We start from the raw sequence: 17961 nt of genomic DNA, 5'->3' as shown, positions 1-17961 counted from the left end.
TAATAAAATGAATATTGTAAATAAAAATATAAATATATATAGTATTAGTCACAGTCAAATTTTGTCTAAACCAACGTTAGTGATCTTGGACAAGTAATTGATAAAAAACCATGAAATTATACATAAAAATGTAACAAATTTATGTGACTATATTTATTTTATATGAAAAATTAAAACTTCGGATATTTGATAAGACTCGAGTCAATTACAAACTTACTTGAGATGAAATTCGGTTAATGCATTGGAAAATATAAAAATTGGGTGTAAAGCCTTTCTATTTCCTTTGTAGATAATATAAATATTTCAACCTTATGACTAGGTGGAATTATATATTTCTTTTGTACGGGATTTGCCGCGCTTAATTGGGTCAACCCTTCCCGCCATGATTGTATAACACTTCCCGTCATAAATATTAGACTCGTATTGTTTATGACTCTTATCGCAACGTTCGAATGCAAAATACAATATTGAATTGACCACCAAAAACCACAAATTTCCTTCCTTACCCAGATTTTCGTTGCCACCACGATTATAGACTCATATTCTCCTATTTGCATCACTGAATGTCTTCAAGTAATTGGTTTATGTTGTCACGCGTACAACTCTATTTTTTGTAACTTCCTGCTCCCCATGCGTCCTTGGTTGGTGCACAACTGACAAAATCCACTTAAAACAAAGAGTTTTTTTATATACAAGCACAATCGCGTACTAATCTGTGTATCAATACTGATTCATTCACATTTAAAATTTAAATTAATATTTTTTTCAATAAAAATCTATTTTTTGACCAATCACATCACATTAGTGCACAGATTAATGCGCAATTATACTTGCAACTATATTTTTCCTAAAACAAATAGAAAATGATTGGTGCATGGAATGATACACGTACATATATATCCTTTCTCTATAATGAAACGTCTTTACTGTTTATGCACTTTTCTTTTATTTTCTTTTATATTTGTTTAATTTTTAATATTTTTAACACATATTAGACTAAATAAAAATATTAAACTAATTTTATAAAAAAAAAATACTACTTATCATCTTCATACTATACATTAATATCTGATTTATCATTTTTATCTTTCTATTTAAATATATATTTACACATCAATATATATTTTTAAATAAAAAGATAAATCACACATTTATATATGATATATACGGTAATAAATAAAATTTTTCTTATAAGAATAAATACAAAAACTGTAAAAAATTTATTTTTTAAACAAATCTCACCATTCTCAAAATTATAAAAGCATGCATCTCGCTCAGTTTTTAACTTTTATTTAATAAATCACATGTTAGAAAAAGCTCTTGAAAAATCAAATTTGAGATGGGTAATTATTGAGAAAACTCATCGAGAACCGATATGATTATTTTTTTTAATTTAATAATTAATGAATTATTTTTTAATAATTTATAATTTTTTTAAATGTTTAAAAAAATCTAACAAATATTTAAAAAAGAATTTTTGGTTCAATAGTCGAAACCCACCTCTCTCGATGGGTTTTTTTTGGCGAGTGCAGCATTCTAAAGTTGAGTCTTTGGTAAAAGGGTATCTTCGTCATTTGGAAGCGTCAACAAGAATATCTTTAACTCCCACCAGATGGACCGTACACACTACACATTTTACAGCGAGAAATGTTACGTATCATCCTACACCACACATTTTATATATTAAAATATTATTTTTTATTTTTTTATTTTTTATTTTATTTTATTCTTATTAAAATAATTAAATTATTTTATTTATCATCCACACACTATATATTTATTATAAAAAAATAAAAAAAAATTAAAATAAATATAATATGTGAAGTATAAGGATCAAAAATAAATTTTTCCTTTTACAGTACCCTATTAAGCGTGGCAAATCCTACAGATAAGAGTGGTACTTCGGGTAATTAAATTGGTTTATCGAGGGTGTTTCTCAATACTAGGCACTAGCACACGCTGCCTTGTTAACACGCTAACATTATAGAGTGAGAGATTTCGGTGCCATGGGACCCAGTGAGAGGAGTCACCTGTAGTAGTAGCTTAATTACAAAAGTTTTATTTAAAGTTATTTTTACATATTTTTTTTATATATTTTAATAATCTGATTGATTGCATTATATTTTTTTAATATAAAATAATTATTTTAATTAATCACTTCAATATAATACAAAATAAGTATAAAAAATAGTTACACTTAGCACAACTCGCTTAATTGACATCACGTTTAAGTTATTTTTATTTCAATAATAGATACAAAATAACTTAAATAACATAAATTAGTGTGCTTAAAAATAACGATAAAAAGAGGGCAAATAAATTCAACTTGGATAAACAGTACATCAATGTTCACATAAATTATTTAAGTAGTATATTAATTTTACCTTTTTTTTTTTTTTCGGTCATCATAATTTTTTCGTGTCCCCATCGTGTTTGTTATCTGATAATAAAGTAGAAGATATAAAGTCTTGAGTTTCACTTTTATAGGATAAAGTTTTCCTTCAAAGCATTTAAAAATTTGTTATATGTTTTTTTGGTAATGTGAGAAGCATATATTTCTTTTTATGAATGGGTACGTGACAATTTGTTTATCTTAAGTTTTTTAAAATATACGTGCACGTCACATGGTTAACAGATTCTTCTCATTTTTATAAAAAGTAACGTTATAACTGTATAAAGATATTATAAAAGTAAAGCCACAAGTCAATATAAACTTTATATGATAGTTTATATTTATTTTATAATATAAATAATATATAATTTAATATATCACATTAAATTACATTAGATTATAAATTTATTGAAAGCTATATATTAATATGACTAAATAATTTCTTTTTTTATAAATAATTTGGAGGAAATATTTCCCAACCCATGTTTGAAAAATCCGACCCTTACAAATATGAAAAATTCTACTCATTATTATTACAGCACATTCATAGTTTTTTAATTTTTTTTCTTACAAAATTTGTGATATATGAATGATGAATAGAAAAATTTAATTAACTTAAGAATAATAAAATAAAAAAATAAAAAATATGTTGTATAGTATTTAAAAAGGATGAATAACAAAACTCAATAAATATATTATCCTTTAAATAGGCGCAGAGGAAGTAGAGAGGTTGTTGAACTTTATCAGATTTTGTGTAAAATATCTATGCAAGGTAGAAATAACTTATAACGTACAGGAGAACAGAGAAAATATGCACAGCAATATAGTACTATATATGTAGAAAAATGATAGACTAACTACTAGTCTACAATTTGTTCACAACTATAGATTAAAATAATATATTTTTTGAAGTTTTAATTTGATTTTTATTTTGATTTGATGGATTTAAATATTAAAAAATATTATATTATTAAAAATTGTAAATAGATGGTAATTCCGTTGTAAGGTATCACTTCTCGCATATATATTATGAAGCTCTTCTACTAATTAACTTTACACTATATATCTATTGAAAAAATAAAAAAATAAAAAATAAAAATAGCTGTATAGTATAAGAATGTTGGATAAAATTTTTAATTTAGATATTGAATTAAAATAAGATGAGTTGAGATAAAAATTAAAAGGTAGAAAAATTTTATTAGAATATTATTTTTTAATATTATTATTATTTTAAAATTTTAAAAAATTAAATATCTATTATAAAAATAAAAAAAACTAAAAAAAGAAGAAGAGAGAGAACACCTGAAGATTCACACGTATGAATTACTAACGGCGATTATGCGTTCAAAGGGTAAGCGCGCTATGGACGTTAAAGCTAACGACGCTTATTATGGTTAGCAATTATTGTTGTTCAACGCCTCAAAAGCTCATTGCTGCCACTCTCCTTATCCTCGCCGGACTCGGGCCCGGAATCTCGAACCGGAGGATGTACCCAATTCTTGTATTTACGGGTCGTTCTAAGGATTGAGATCTGAGCTGCTGTAGTTCGTTTTTTCTGAGGTAAACATATACGAACGCTTCTTCTCTTCAATGTTTCCCAACGAAATGTAACTATTTTTTCAACTTTGTTTTTTGGATTCAAGATGGACGGAGATCTAGTACTTAGGATTAGCCTTTTTTCTGGACTACGAGTATGCTCTTGATCATGGTTTAGCTTTTCCGTCCTTTGGTGAATTATGTCACTTCTAGGCTGAAAAAAAAGAGAACTTGTTTGAAACAGTTTGTGTCTAAATTGTAGCTTCAACCGTCGACAAGGTTTAGAGCTGTTGTTGAGGTCAGTCAACTGGATCTGTAGCTTCCAGCGAATATTATTTTCTATAGTTTTCTTAATGATGGGTTTATTGTGTACTAAAGAATCAGATAATTAGGGTTTCTGTGTGACATGTGAAGATAAACCACGGGTGGAAGATTGATGGGCAGGGGTACTGGTCGTAGTTTATGTAGTCGATAGGGTCTTTGACGTTTGGTATTGATCTGGAGCTTTTTTTTCGGCTTCCCTTTTCGCTTTTTTTTATTTGGGGATCATTTTGATGGATACCGACAGGGAAGCGAATTGCACTGTTCGGAGCGGCATGTGCGAAATCATGTCGCTTTGTTAGGGAACGCTGTAGAGTAATTTGTTGCTATGAAAAAGTAAAACTAATGAGAAAGAAAACGAGCAGCGGTAGTAATTAATGGGAACAAGAGAGTACTCCCTCCCTCCCTCCCTCCCTCCCTCTCTCTCTTCTCTGGGTGGATTAAAGTGTGTAGTAGTTTTTCAGTTGACGCTTTCGTCGTCTTTTGTTTCTTACATTCCAGCGATGTTGTGCATTGTTCTTTTATTATCACGTCTCTCTCTCTCTCTCTCTCTCTCTCTCTCAGAGTACGTGTGTGTATTTTATGAATGATGTTTCTCAGCTTATATCGTTACCACCTAACACTTGGTTCAGTGTTAGCGGGGCCACTCTTATTATTCTCATGATTTAGATATAGATAGTTAGATTTGATTGAGTGAACTTTGAACACGATTGTATTAATGCAGGAAAGTGCATTATATAATGCCAGTATCCTCTCACTACGATGAGTGCTAAAAAATATAGATTCTTTTCGAATTTCTGGGGCTGCAGACTCCTTCAAGGTTTTTGGTTGTCTATTGATCAAAGGTTAAGCCATTTGGATAGGTATTGTTAAATGCGAGAGTACTGAGTATTTTAGTGATTCACTTGACGGGGATGAGCAGATTTAGGCCAGAATTTCATGTAGCGCAGCAAAGTCGGCGTGATAAGTTGAGAGTCCCGCAAGGTTCAAACGCACTCCACCATGATTTAGAAGATTTCCCTGACAATTTGGAACAATTACCCGACAACTTAAGGCTAAACCCAGATCTTGTTCATGTTCGGAATGTTAATAATGCCAGTTTGCTTTATGACCCAGCTGTATATTCCGAGGAAATGAGCAATTTTTCAATGAAGTCAAATATTTTATCAGCGCAACGAGCTGCCATGGTGCATCAAGAAATAGATGCAACCCAAATTGGGAGGCCTATTGTAGCCGAAGATCATGTTGCATTTGCAAATTCATCCCACCCAATTTCATTCAATCCTTTGCCTAAAGCCAGTACCCTTGAGCCGCAAAATTGTGGTTATTGGAAGAGCCTTGGTTCACATCAAAGTTCATGTACTGACTGGATGGTGAATACCTATCCAAGTGATTCAGTAGGTAGTGAGAGCAATACTCCAAGCCCTATGTTTTTCGCGGAAGTAAGTAACATTTCTGCATATCCACAATATATGAAACCTAGTTATAATGCGTTCCAAAACTTCTCTTCTTCGAAGAATCCATGCAGTAAAATTTCTAGTCAGGATAGACATAAGCATTCAACATCTGCAGTACTTAATCAAAGTAGTCTCCAGGATACTTTTACTTCATCTTCTATCAGAACTCAGGAAATGGCTTCAAGTGTTCAGCAGAACATCAGAGGAGCTGCCCGTAGTGCATGGGCAGAGGGTGGGAATGAACTTGCTCTACTTCCAGCCTATGGAAATCAATCAGATGTTATCTGTTTCGATAATCGTGGTGCTTGGACAAATAGATCAGTCGAGAATTGCCATCACTGGAGTGGTCAGTTGGGTTTAAACGTGAAAAAAAGTGACGGAGAATTGAGGAATGTTGTGAGTACTGATTCCAACCCTCAGGGTCTATCTCTATCACTTTCATCAAATCCATCTTCAAAAATACCGGTGGCTCAATTTGGAGAGGGATGTGTGCAAGAAGATTTAGACTCGAGGACTACCGTTTTAGAGGATCCTCGAGATCCAAAAACTGTGAAGTCTGATTACTTATGTTCGGTACCGAAGCCATCTATAAGTAGTACAGGTTGTGGGAGATCTCTTCAAGACGTGGTGGGGGGGATTTCTACTAACACTCATCAAAATACAGGTCCTCTTGGCCCATTCACTGGATACGCGACTATTTTAAAGAGTTCAAAGTTCTTGAAGCCTGCACAGCAGCTGTTGGATGAACTCTGTGGCATAACTGGTTCAAAACACGGCAAATCATTTGAGCTGTCTGGGAGGACTTCTGGAGAAGTTAGCTCTTCTGGTGGTGCTTTGAACGCAACTGAAACTGAGTTTGGTGCGAGGGCTAATAATTCAGGTGCCTCTTCCTCAACATTTTATGCTTCAAATGATATAAGTGGCGATGGTGGAGTTGGGAGTAGCACCTGTGAATCTTTTCGGCCCGAGTACCAGCAAAGGAAGGCAAAGCTCGTATATATGCAGGACGAGGTTAGTTATTCCTTGATCTTTTAGTAATAGTAAGCCTTGTTTTCATCTGCGTGCTTTGTTATTAATATATATCTTCTTACTTCTATACTCTGAAGGTTGATCTTACATTAAACGTCACAAATTTGTTAAAAATCTGAAGCATAATTCTACATCTAAGAGCACTACAAGAGGAGTGGGCTTTTGTGATCAAAATTTAGTGACCAAAAGGACTATTTCCTAAATTTTGGTCACTAAATTTTGATCACAAAAGTCTGCTTCTTTTGTAGTGGCTGTTGGTGATGTTCTAATTTATATTTAATGAAAGGAAATGCTAAGCTGCTTTCATAGAGAAGATTACACCCCTATATTAGGTCTCTTAGCAAAATTTTGATTTTTATACCGACTTCTGATGCAACTCTTAAGGCAAGTTTTTAGATTTTAGTAGATATTGTGTAGTCCAAGATTTAATAGGTCGTTTATTTTCCAATGCTCCAAAACCTTATTATCTTGTAGAACAGAGCCCATGTGAACGTCAATATAGTTTGCATCTTTTAGTTAAATATCAACAGTGCTCATAAATGTATTTCAAACCCTGATTCTGAATTGTTGTGCTTGTTGTACTTCCAAAGATTTGCAGAAGGTTCAAGCAATATCATCAGCAAATGCAGATGGTGGTTTCATCCTTTGAATCAGTAGCAGGTCTCAGTTCTGCCACTCCTTACATTTCGTTTGCTCTCAAGTCGATTTCGAGGCACTTTCGGTGTGTAAAGAATGCCATCACAGACCAGCTCAAGCATACACGAAAAGCAATGGGGGAGGATTTGGCATCACCTTCCGCCGGCACAAGCAATAGCAAGGGTGATGCAAGTACACTGAAGCTAAAGTATTTGGATCCAAGCTTGCAAATGCACAAATATGGTGGTGGCAATTTGGGCTTCCTCGAAACCCAGCAACACGTATGGAGGCCCCAGAGAGGCCTACCAGAACGCTCGGTGGCTGTTCTCAGAGCTTGGCTTTTTGAGCATTTTCTTCACCCGTAAGCAATTCTCTCACACTCTCTCTCTCTCTCTCTCTCTCTCTCAAATTTGTAAGATCACGTGAATGCGAGTTTTCTTTATCGTCCCTTTGTAGGTATCCCACGGACACAGACAAACACATGTTAGCCACTCAAACAGGTCTGTCTCGAAACCAGGTAAGGCCTTTCTTTGTTGCTGAATCTATACGCACAAGGATCTTCAATAAATTTTGGGAGATTATATAGCATATAACATTCCCAGTGGCAGTGGTGGTGTCAAACTTGGAGGATTACCACAGCCCCCGACATTTGTGTATTAGCTCTATTCACTCAATTGTCCTACCATCCACTGACCGTGAGACTCGTTAAAGTTATAAAAAAATCAAAACATTCATACTACCTTTATGTTAGATGATATCACTGGTTTTTACATCGATAATGTATTTAGTTTGTCAATAAATAAACTTCTAAATAGATTTTTTGTTGAATATGTGACAATCAAAGTTTCATGGGCAATGATTTTGGTCATGGCCATATAGATCTTTAGCAATTGAAAGATATTTTGACTGAGAAATGCAGGTGTCAAACTGGTTCATAAATGCTCGAGTGCGTGTCTGGAAGCCAATGGTAGAAGAAATACACATGCTCGAAACCAAAGGCATGGCAGAATCCAAGCAAATTCCGAGCAAGAATGATGAAAGCTCTGCCGCTGAAGGTAGCCACCATCCGGATCGTGATATTCATCAACTCTCCAACAATCCAAGCCTAAATATGACTCCCAATACGCAATTCGAATGCTTAGGGACAGGCTCCTTTCTGAGCGCCGGACATGGACTTAGTGAAGAACAGTGGAACCGAGAGAAGCGGTCGAAAATGGAATGTCAGATACCGACCACTATGGACGGGACATTAATGGGTTTTGTGCCGTACCAGCAGAATGGGGTCGAGATTGGTGGAGTCGGAGCTGTGTCTCTTACCTTGGGACTCAGGCATGATGCAGAGAATGCACAGCATCGGCAACAGCAACAGCAGCAGGAAGAGCAGCTGCTGAGAAGGGAATTTGGAGGAGGCATGATTCATGATTTTGTTGGATAATCTGATGTTAACTTAATATGCAACGGAAGCGAACAAAGGAAGAGAAGTATACGTAGCTTCGTTCTTCTATCATCTAAGTATTCTATCATGTATGTATGTATGTATTGAGCATTGGCCAAGGCAATTTGTTTCGCAAATAGGTTGTATCTTAAAGGTGGGATCCATTGTTGGTAGACACTGCAATTGCATACCGATGCGTGAAGGTGAGACCATTCATCTTTTCAATTTGGTGTCATTTTATTATGTTTAAGATCCTTGCTATATATTTTCTTTTGGAAAATGGTATGGTCCGTTAATGGGTCTCGATTGTGTTTTTATTTTTATTTTTATTTTTTTAACTTCATGATTAATGGAATATTTTTTTAATGATGTGATTTTATTTTTAAAATGTTTAAGAAGATTAAGAAAATGCATAAAAAAAGAAAAAAAAAAGAAAAAGAAAAAGAAAAAGAAAAAGAAAAAGAAAAAGGTTACACCTCTCGGGACTCATAATTAGTACCTAATATGGGTAAGAAAATAGCTAAATATAGTCGGCGTGTGTAATCGTAGGGGAACAGCTGCTGATGTGGAAAATGAAGCACATCGTTTTAAAAGTTGGTTTGTTTTTAGAGATGAGATGAGATAAGATAAAATTTTTTGAGATATGTTAAGATGAGATGAGATAAAATGAGATTAGATAAAATATGTGTTTGTTTTTAGAGATGAGATGAGATAAAATTTTTTAAAATATGTTGAGATGAGATAAGATGAGATAAGATGAAATATATGTTTGTTTTTAGAGATGAGATGAGATTAGTTTGACTTTATTATAGTTAGTAATATTATGGGACCTATAAGTACTTGTAGTACTTTTTATAATATTTTATTTATTTACCAATGCTGCAATTTTTTTTTTAATTTTTCTACTTCTTTTTTAATTTTTTGCTGCTTCATTTGTTTATTTATTTATCAATGGTGTATTTTTTTTTGTTGATTCCTTTTTTTTTTAATCGAGAGAAATCATTTGGTCTTTTTTTTTGGTTGCTTCATTTGTTTATTTATTTACTAATGATGCATTTTTTTTTTGCTGCTTCCTTTTTTATTAACCATTTGGTCAAATTTTTTTTTTTTCTGTTTATTTTGTTTATTTATTTACCAATGGTGATTTTTTTTTTCTGCTTCCTGTTTTTTTAACCATTTTGTCTTTTTTTTTTTTGCTATTTCCTTTATTTATTTATTTACCAATGGTGTAATTTTTTTAAATAAAAACTTTAGATCTTTTGAGATGAAAACTTTAGAAGAAACTTGAGAAGAAACTTGAGATCTTATGAAATGAAAACCTGAGAAGAAACTTGAGATCTTTTGAGATGAAAATTGGTAGATCAAAATATGTGTTTGTTTTTATAAAAGTTCTGACAGTACGAAAACTTTGAGAAGTTTTCAAAGTTTTGATTTTTAGTCACGTAAACAAACGAGACCCACACTTAGTGGCTTTTCTCGGTTCAATCAATGGTGTTTTTATATGTATAAAGACAACGAAAACCTAAGAGACAAAGCGCAGACCAATTTTGGCCCATGGTTTAGAACGTTGCCCGACTGCTGCTGGTAACCCCACTTTGCGCCACCGCAATTGTCATCACTCTTACACGTTGGGTAAGTGCCAACTAGAAGTTTGGGCTGTCTCTATTTGTATATTTGAAATTTGTAGATTGAGTGATCTCATGGATATTTGATATTTGGAGGGTCTCTGTTTGTAATGTTGTGGATGAAGAGGACTTGGAAGTGTGGGGTGTTTGTTTGTTTGACATGTTGGGAGTAAGTTTGTTTGACTTGAATGTGTGGGTTGTGTATATTTGACATGTCAGAGGTAAGTTTGTTTGACTTGGAAGGGGTGGGCTGTTTGTTCAACGTGTGTGTGGTGAATGGTTAAGGGAATTTGAAGAGGTTGGGTTAATCTATTGGCGGAGTAATGTGTCGATACTGTATTTAGACCATTATAAATCAAGGCATTAGGATTTACTATTTTGTGTATGGGTTGTTTATGGGCTCACTTTGAGCTATAGTTTCGATTTACATAATTTTGTTAGTTGGTTTCGTACTTGTGCAAGCTATTAATACGTCCGTGATACCTTTCTAGATTAGTTTGCAATAGTACTAAGTTTTAGATTCCAAACTTAGATAGCACTTTGCAAAAGTTAGGTAAGCGGTGTTACTATGCTAGATTTTGCTTAAAACAGACATGTTAATTTTGTGAAAACTTGCATATTTTGTTATGAAAACAACCTTGTTATTTTTGCACTAATCTCTATTTTGAACTTTGAAATATGATATGTTATCATGACAGGTGTAGATGAGTAATTTTGTACTTTACTGCATAACATCTGAATATGAAGTCTGAAATATTTGATTTGACTCTATTATATTTATCTACTTAGTACTTCTTTATGATATGATATTGCATCCGGCCTAAATAAATAAGATTTTGTTTTGTTTTGGTTATAGCCCAACCTTGGGTTATAGTAATGGCTGCCAGCCTTGCCACGGGTTATGGTAGTGGCCTTTGGCCCTACCATGAGTTATAGCAGCGGTGTTCGGCCTTGCCATGGGTTATAGTAGTGCCCTTTATTTTGAGTGCAATTGCTTTGGTGACATGGCAATTTATGTTCTACTTGGCTATTTGCAAAAAGCATAACCATTGTTATCTGCAGAATGCACAACCCTACCACACGGGTAAAAATGACCTCTGCTTTGAGTGCACTCACTTTGGTGACAAAATAGTGATTTACGTTCTTTATCCACAGACATGCACAACCCTACTACCAGGGCAAGACATGGCCTCTGTTTTTGTTTTGGATGTTGGTTAGTATGCTTGTGCCTAAGGTCTTTTGTAGATGTTATTGTTGTAATGAAATGCTTATGAAAATACCATTGTCATATTTTTTTAGAACTACCTAGTCATGCATTTCAACACATTGGCATAGGTTCATTACTTATCGAGTTGTTGATAACTCACCCAATTACCTTCATTATTTTTTAGATGACTTTGAGATTTTAGCTGGGGATCAAGAATAGGTAAATGGATGAGATTAGTTGAGTGTAGAGGAATAAGTGACAAAGGGTACAAGTGATTAGTGGAGAGACCTATTAAAAAAATTTGTTATTTTACTTTGAGTAGTATTTTGGAATGTTGATGACTTTTATTGAGAAGTTGGAGATATTCTTTATTATCTATGTTGGAGGAACTCTTACATGTATGGGTGGAGGAAGATATACTTTGATTAAAGGAGTTTTAAGTGTTATAAAGCTGCTTCTTGTGTTATATGAAGTTGTATTTGTATTGTAGGGATTTGATTTTAGTTGATAGGAACTACCACCCTGATCATCTGGGTACGGTGCATATTGAAACTCAAATATATATAAAAAAGAGCTTAACATCTTGACAATCTCAAGGGAAGACTATATTCATGAGAAAAGCCTTCAAATAAAATCATTAATATTATGTAAATAGAAGAGTAAAATATTTCAAGAAGAAAATAAAACAAAGAAAATGAAAACCAAAGAATCTAAGCAGTAGAAAGAATGAAAGATGAAGTGTTAAAGACAACTTAGTTAAGGTTATAAACCTAAAGTCATATGTCAAGTCAAGCAGTTTACACCTACAATATTAACCGTGTTTCTCATTTGAGGTGCTCTTATCCCACTCTTGCCCTAGCATACGTTGGGGGGAGGTGGGACTGTATGGGCCCTGTACCCCGGCACTGACCCCACCCCGCAATCGTCTGCCCTACCCGCCCACCACCTACCCATGGCAAAAAATAATCAGAAAAGACCAAAAAAATCCAAAACAATAGAAAAACAACAACAAATCCACATCCATCCACAACAAATCGAAAAACAACAAAGAAAAATCCAAAACAACCAAAACACAATAGATATGAAAAATAAAAAATGGCCATGAATGGCCATGAGTCTCTCTGCAAACATACACGACCACTGGTGTATCACAAGGAGGATTGCTTGGGACCACACCTCGACATAGCTCTTGGAGGGCCAGGACAGTCACATGGCTAGCCTGCATGCATGTCTTGGCTCAGGCCTGAACACACAGCAGGCACCAATGGAGGCTATTGGCTGCTCACAGTCCCTACGTGCAGGCTTGCGCATTCCCTTGCGTGTGCGCTTGCGCGCCCTAGCACCACTCAGTGAGGTTAGTGGCGTGCTCTCACAAGTACGCCATCTAGTGCACGGCTCCAACCCGTGCCTTTCAGGCAAGGCCAGTGGCATGCCATCCAATGCACAGCTCTAGCCCGTGCCTTGCAGCCCCAACACCCAGACCATCAGCTTGAGCCATGCATGCCCATCGCCCAGGCCACCAGCTCGAGCCATGTAGAACCAGCATTCAAGCCACTTGATTGGGCCTCACAACAGCAGGACGACACCACCCTGTGCCCACCATCAGGCCTAGGCATGGCACCATACCATGCCCACCACCAGCAGGCCACACACAACGCCATGCCGTGCCCACCACTAGACCAACGCATGACACTATGCTATGCCATGCAGCTAGCCATCAGATCGGACTAGGACTAGCCCAGCCGTGGGCCATGCACCATCCTTGCCCACCATGGGCCTTGCATGCCACGGCCACCATAGGGCTTTTTATCCATTATGTTTATTTTATTTATTTGTTTTATTTATTTAATTTAATAATTTTCTAGGGACCTTTTGGGAGTTTCCGATTTGTAAGCTCTATAAATAGGACCCTTAGTCATTTCATTTGAATCTTTTGAACATTGGACATTTGACATTTTGCTTTGTGTGGCTGGCCATTGTGCCTAGGATTCTCTATTTGGTGCTTAGCACTTGGGATTCTTACGGTGCAATTCATGAATCCCCATGGAGAAGGATCACATCTTGCCATTCGTGAATATGTATGATTCTATTTATCTTTATTTATTGTTTGAGGTTTCCTTACAATCTTTGTGCAATTCGTGAATCAAAGTTGATTGGTTATCTTTTGTTCTTTGGAGTTTATATTTTGTTGTGAGTGTGGTTGATTGGAGGGGCACTTTGCTTCTCGGATTTGTGATTGAGATCTTCAAGTTATTCTTGTGTTCATGCATTTTCTTGCATGTTTATAAGTTTTTTTTGAGGATTCTTGAAGTTTCCCATTTGCCAAACACACCATTCGGCCAACCCTAGCCCCACCATTTTCCATACACACCCACACCACTTTCCATAACCGACCATCAATCAAAACCCTAATTACCATATTGAGCCATTCGACCATAACCTAATTGGCTTTACCGAAACCCTACTTCCCATATTACCCCCACCTTATCTTTCTATATATTATTTGATTAGTCATTATCCCTTAATTGACTCAATCAAATCCCATCCCCAACCAAATCAAATCAAATCCAACCCTATCATTTGTCCCTATATTCGGCCAACCCATTCCAAATTGAAATTGAAATTCCAATCCCAATAATTTAGGAGATCCACTACAAAAAAGACATAATTGTCGGCGTTGGCTATGCGCGGGTAATTGTCCAAAAAAATGCTGCTAATTAATTCGCGGCCTTTTTTTACTGGCGTAACCGTTCGCCTTTAATGGAGGGTCGCTATTTCCCACATTCCGGCGTTTGCGCAAACGCCGATATTTGTAAATCTCATTAGTGGCATTTGTATACAATTTAGTGGCATTTCGTGAAATGCCGTCATGGTATCTACATTAACAATGTTTCTTGAAACGCCGCCACTTTATCGTTGCCATTCCCTGACATATACTAGCGGCATTACCGAAAATGCCACTACTACTACATTGCCGACTTATCATATAAATTAGCGGCATTTATTTAGATGCCACTAATAGTACATTGGCGGTGGCACATTGAATTTTTTAATGGCATTTATCTGACCGCTGCCACATTTTAAAATAGCGGCGTTACGATAAATGCTACTATTAATTTTCTGACTCATTATATAAATTGGTGGCATTTATTTAAATGCCACTAATGGTACATTGGTGGTGGCACCTTAAATAATTTAAGGATGTTTATCTAAAGGCCACCAATGACCTAATTTAACGGGGATTAGCTAAATGCCGCCACTAGTACGCTGCCGACTCATCATACAATTTGGTGGCATTTATTTAAATGTCACTAATAGTATTTTGGCGAATTTATTAACATCGTTTATCTAAACGAAGCCAATTTTTAAAATAGTGGCGTTAATATAAACGCCGTCACATTACGTTGCCAGCACATCATATAAATTAGCGGCATTTTTTTAAATGTCATTAATAGTATGTTTATGAAAAATTGAATTTATTAATGACATTTATCTAAATGCCATTGTTTTTCCTGGAATGCAGCTTATTGTAAACGCAGCCACAAATTCATTACTGACACATTTTTTAAATTAACGACATTAATATAAACACTGCTAAGAATACGTTAATGCAATGAAATGGCTCATTGCATTAATTAACAACATTTAAAACGCACCAATAAATATCATATCCCACAATCAAAAAAATATAATATATCAATTAATAATAAATATAATATAATGGGTCATTATTCATATAATAAAAAAAATTACAAATCAAAGCACATGAAAGTTCTTCATGGATAATTCTTCTTCACATTGTGTTTGTCATTAGCTTTAGGACCATTTCTTTCATGAGTAGTTCTTCTTCACATTTATCCAATAGTTCTTTGAAGTAGTTGTCATGCATTCGTTGAGCCTGGAAAAGATCAAAAAAGTTATACTAAATTAATAGAGAAAGTAATATATGTTAAAGGAATAACGTGCAGTAGGTTATCTGTATAATGGTTGGGCGGAACAAAAACAAAAACCAAAAAACAATCTTATCAGTCTTTTTGACCAAAAAACAAAGACCAATACCCATGAAATCGTGTTTAACCAGCAAAAATCAAGCATTGCAAAATTAATCAACTACAAAATTAATTGTTTTAAGATGCTTTGCAAAATGTTTCTTTGGGTAATATTATCATATGATCCTCAAGTTGGAGAGCTTATAATCTAGTAGCTAAAAGCATAAAAGTCTATATTGAAACATTAATGGGGAAGAATAAAATGCTATGTAGGTGTATATATCCTACTGATCAAAATCCCAAAAAAATAGAGCATGCGCCGACAATGGCCTATGTTATGCATCACAATCCGCCAGTAAGACTACAAAATTTAATAAGCATCTGTTTCGCCGCCTAGAAAGGTAAAGAAAACTAAATAATATTGGCTTAACATAAAATTTATCACCTTGTCAAAGCTCAGGCTTGAGATATGCTGTAAACTCAGATCCTGTATGTAGCTTGAGTTACCCTTGTGTGGAAGATAGGAGAATAAAGGGAAAGAAATGGTCTACAGTTTCTCCACGACCAGATAGATCCCACAAGACTCGTGATCCAAATCATCCACAACATTATCCAAAAAAAACAAACAATTTCAATTAGAGTCTGTTATCAAGCCAAAAAAAAATTGGAGAAAATGAAATGACAAAGTGAAAATACATTGGTTGAAAAGAAAATGTTGTTCTGAAGAGGTTTAGACGTTGTTTGAGAAATAGGGACCTCTAGCTTGATATGAAGCATTTGGTTGGTATGCATCGTGATATTTTTTTAAGGCAAAAAGAACTTCCATGGCTAATATCAGACAAAGAGAAGAATTTATCTGCAGAATATTTGCAAAAAAAAAAAAAAAAGAAAAAAAAACTAAGAATCCTCATTCGTGATGATTTATGTTATTATACCTGAGTGCCAAAAAAGAAAAAAAAAACTGTAGAAAAACGATGCTTGTGACTCTGCCACTCACCCCATGACAATTAGCTTCCAATCGTTTCATCCTCATCGTCTCATGCTTCCTCACGAGCTTCACGGACACGGTGAATGAAGAGAAGATGGAATGAGGTTGTAGACGAGGTGTTGTGGCGTATAAAGAGGTGATCCAAATCATCCACACCATTATCCAAAAAAGACAAACAATTTCAATTAGAATCTGTTTGGCTGCTGAAAGGAATTGGAGAAAATGAAATGACAAAGGCAACATACAAATTTCAACATAAATTGAAAATAAGTTGGTTGAAAAGAAAATGATGTTTTGAAAAGGTTTAGACGTTGTTTGAAAAACAAGGACCTTTGGCTTGATGTGGAGCATTTGGTTGGTATGCATCATGATATTTTTTTAAGGCAAAAAGAACTTCCATGGCTAATATCAGACAAAGAGAAGAATTTATCTGCAGAATATTTACAAAAAAAAAAAAAAACTAAGAATACTCATTCTTGATGATTTATGTTATTTTACCTGAATGAAAAAAAAAAAACTATAGAAAAACGATGCTTGTGAATCTGCCACTCACCCCATGACAACCGGCTTCCAACCGTTTCATCCTCATCGTCTCATGCTTTCTCACAAGCTTCACGGACACGGTGAATGAAGAGAAGATGGAATGAGGTTGTAGATGAGGTGTTGTAGCGTATAAAGGGGCGATAAATATGAATAAGGGAATAAGTAGAAGCTGAGAGGGAAATTCAAATTTTTTGAAAATTTGAGAGAGCAGAGTAGGGCGCCAACTTCAGATGAACGTTTAGTCTTCTTCTTCCCTTATTTTCCTCTTTGGCGAGTCTATTATTTCTAATTGCTTGACTTCTTTTCACCGCCTCTCTATTTTTTTATATTTTTTCCTTATTTTATGCTATTAGATATAGTGGGATATAGTGGGATCTCGTATTAGATATAGTGGGATCTTGTATTTTATGCTATTTTAATACAATAAATTAAAATAATGAAAGTTCAAAATTAATATTTTAATAGAATTGTGATAGATTTGTTGAGTTGATTATTTAGTGTTGTGAAAAGTGTCTAGTTAAAATTTATAAAAGTGAATTTTCTAGTCAAAGTTTGACCAAAATTTGTTGAGGCCACTACTATTGCTCTTAGAGCATCCTCATTTTCTTGGTCAAATGAGGATGTTGGCCAAAATTTGAATTATTTATGTAAAAAAGACTATCATTGGATTGGGCAAATTAATCTAAAACACTTTACATTTAGTTTATAGTCATTAGCTAAAGATGGAAGACCACTTTCATTCACCAAAAATTAAAATATTACTTTCTCACTCCTACACTTTCATTTCACCAATTAAAATATTA

The 17961-nt window shown here is 34.6% G+C and overlaps 1 protein-coding gene across 1 annotated transcript; it reads left to right on the top strand.

The window, feature by feature from the left end:
• The first annotated feature begins 3779 nt into the window (after positions 1 to 3779).
• Positions 3780 to 9031, top strand: LOC122292688 (BEL1-like homeodomain protein 9). Its single transcript, XM_043101157.1, has 5 exons — positions 3780 to 3952; positions 4974 to 6717; positions 7326 to 7732; positions 7828 to 7888; positions 8291 to 9031. The coding sequence occupies exons 2-5, from the start codon at positions 5164 to 5166 to the stop codon at positions 8804 to 8806; spliced, it is 2538 nt and encodes an 845-aa protein (XP_042957091.1). The 5' UTR covers positions 3780 to 3952; positions 4974 to 5163; the 3' UTR covers positions 8807 to 9031.
• The last annotated feature ends 8930 nt before the right edge of the window (positions 9032 to 17961 follow it).

This window comes from Carya illinoinensis, chromosome 13, assembly GCF_018687715.1.
Source record: "Carya illinoinensis cultivar Pawnee chromosome 13, C.illinoinensisPawnee_v1, whole genome shotgun sequence".
NCBI lineage: Eukaryota > Viridiplantae > Streptophyta > Magnoliopsida > Fagales > Juglandaceae > Carya > Carya illinoinensis.
This window is presented reverse-complemented; position numbering and strand designations above follow the sequence as displayed.

Bases quoted from the DNA above. Each gene is read 5' to 3' on its own strand.
- LOC122292688 (XM_043101157.1), top strand. From the start codon at position 5,164: ATGAGCAGATTTAGGCCAGAATTTCATGTAGCGCAGCAAAGTCGGCGT. The intron at 6,718-7,325 runs GTTAGTTATTCC...GTACTTCCAAAG, and splicing joins TCGTATATATGCAGGACGAG to ATTTGCAGAAGGTTCAAGCA. The intron at 7,889-8,290 runs GTAAGGCCTTTC...TGAGAAATGCAG, and splicing joins CAGGTCTGTCTCGAAACCAG to GTGTCAAACTGGTTCATAAA.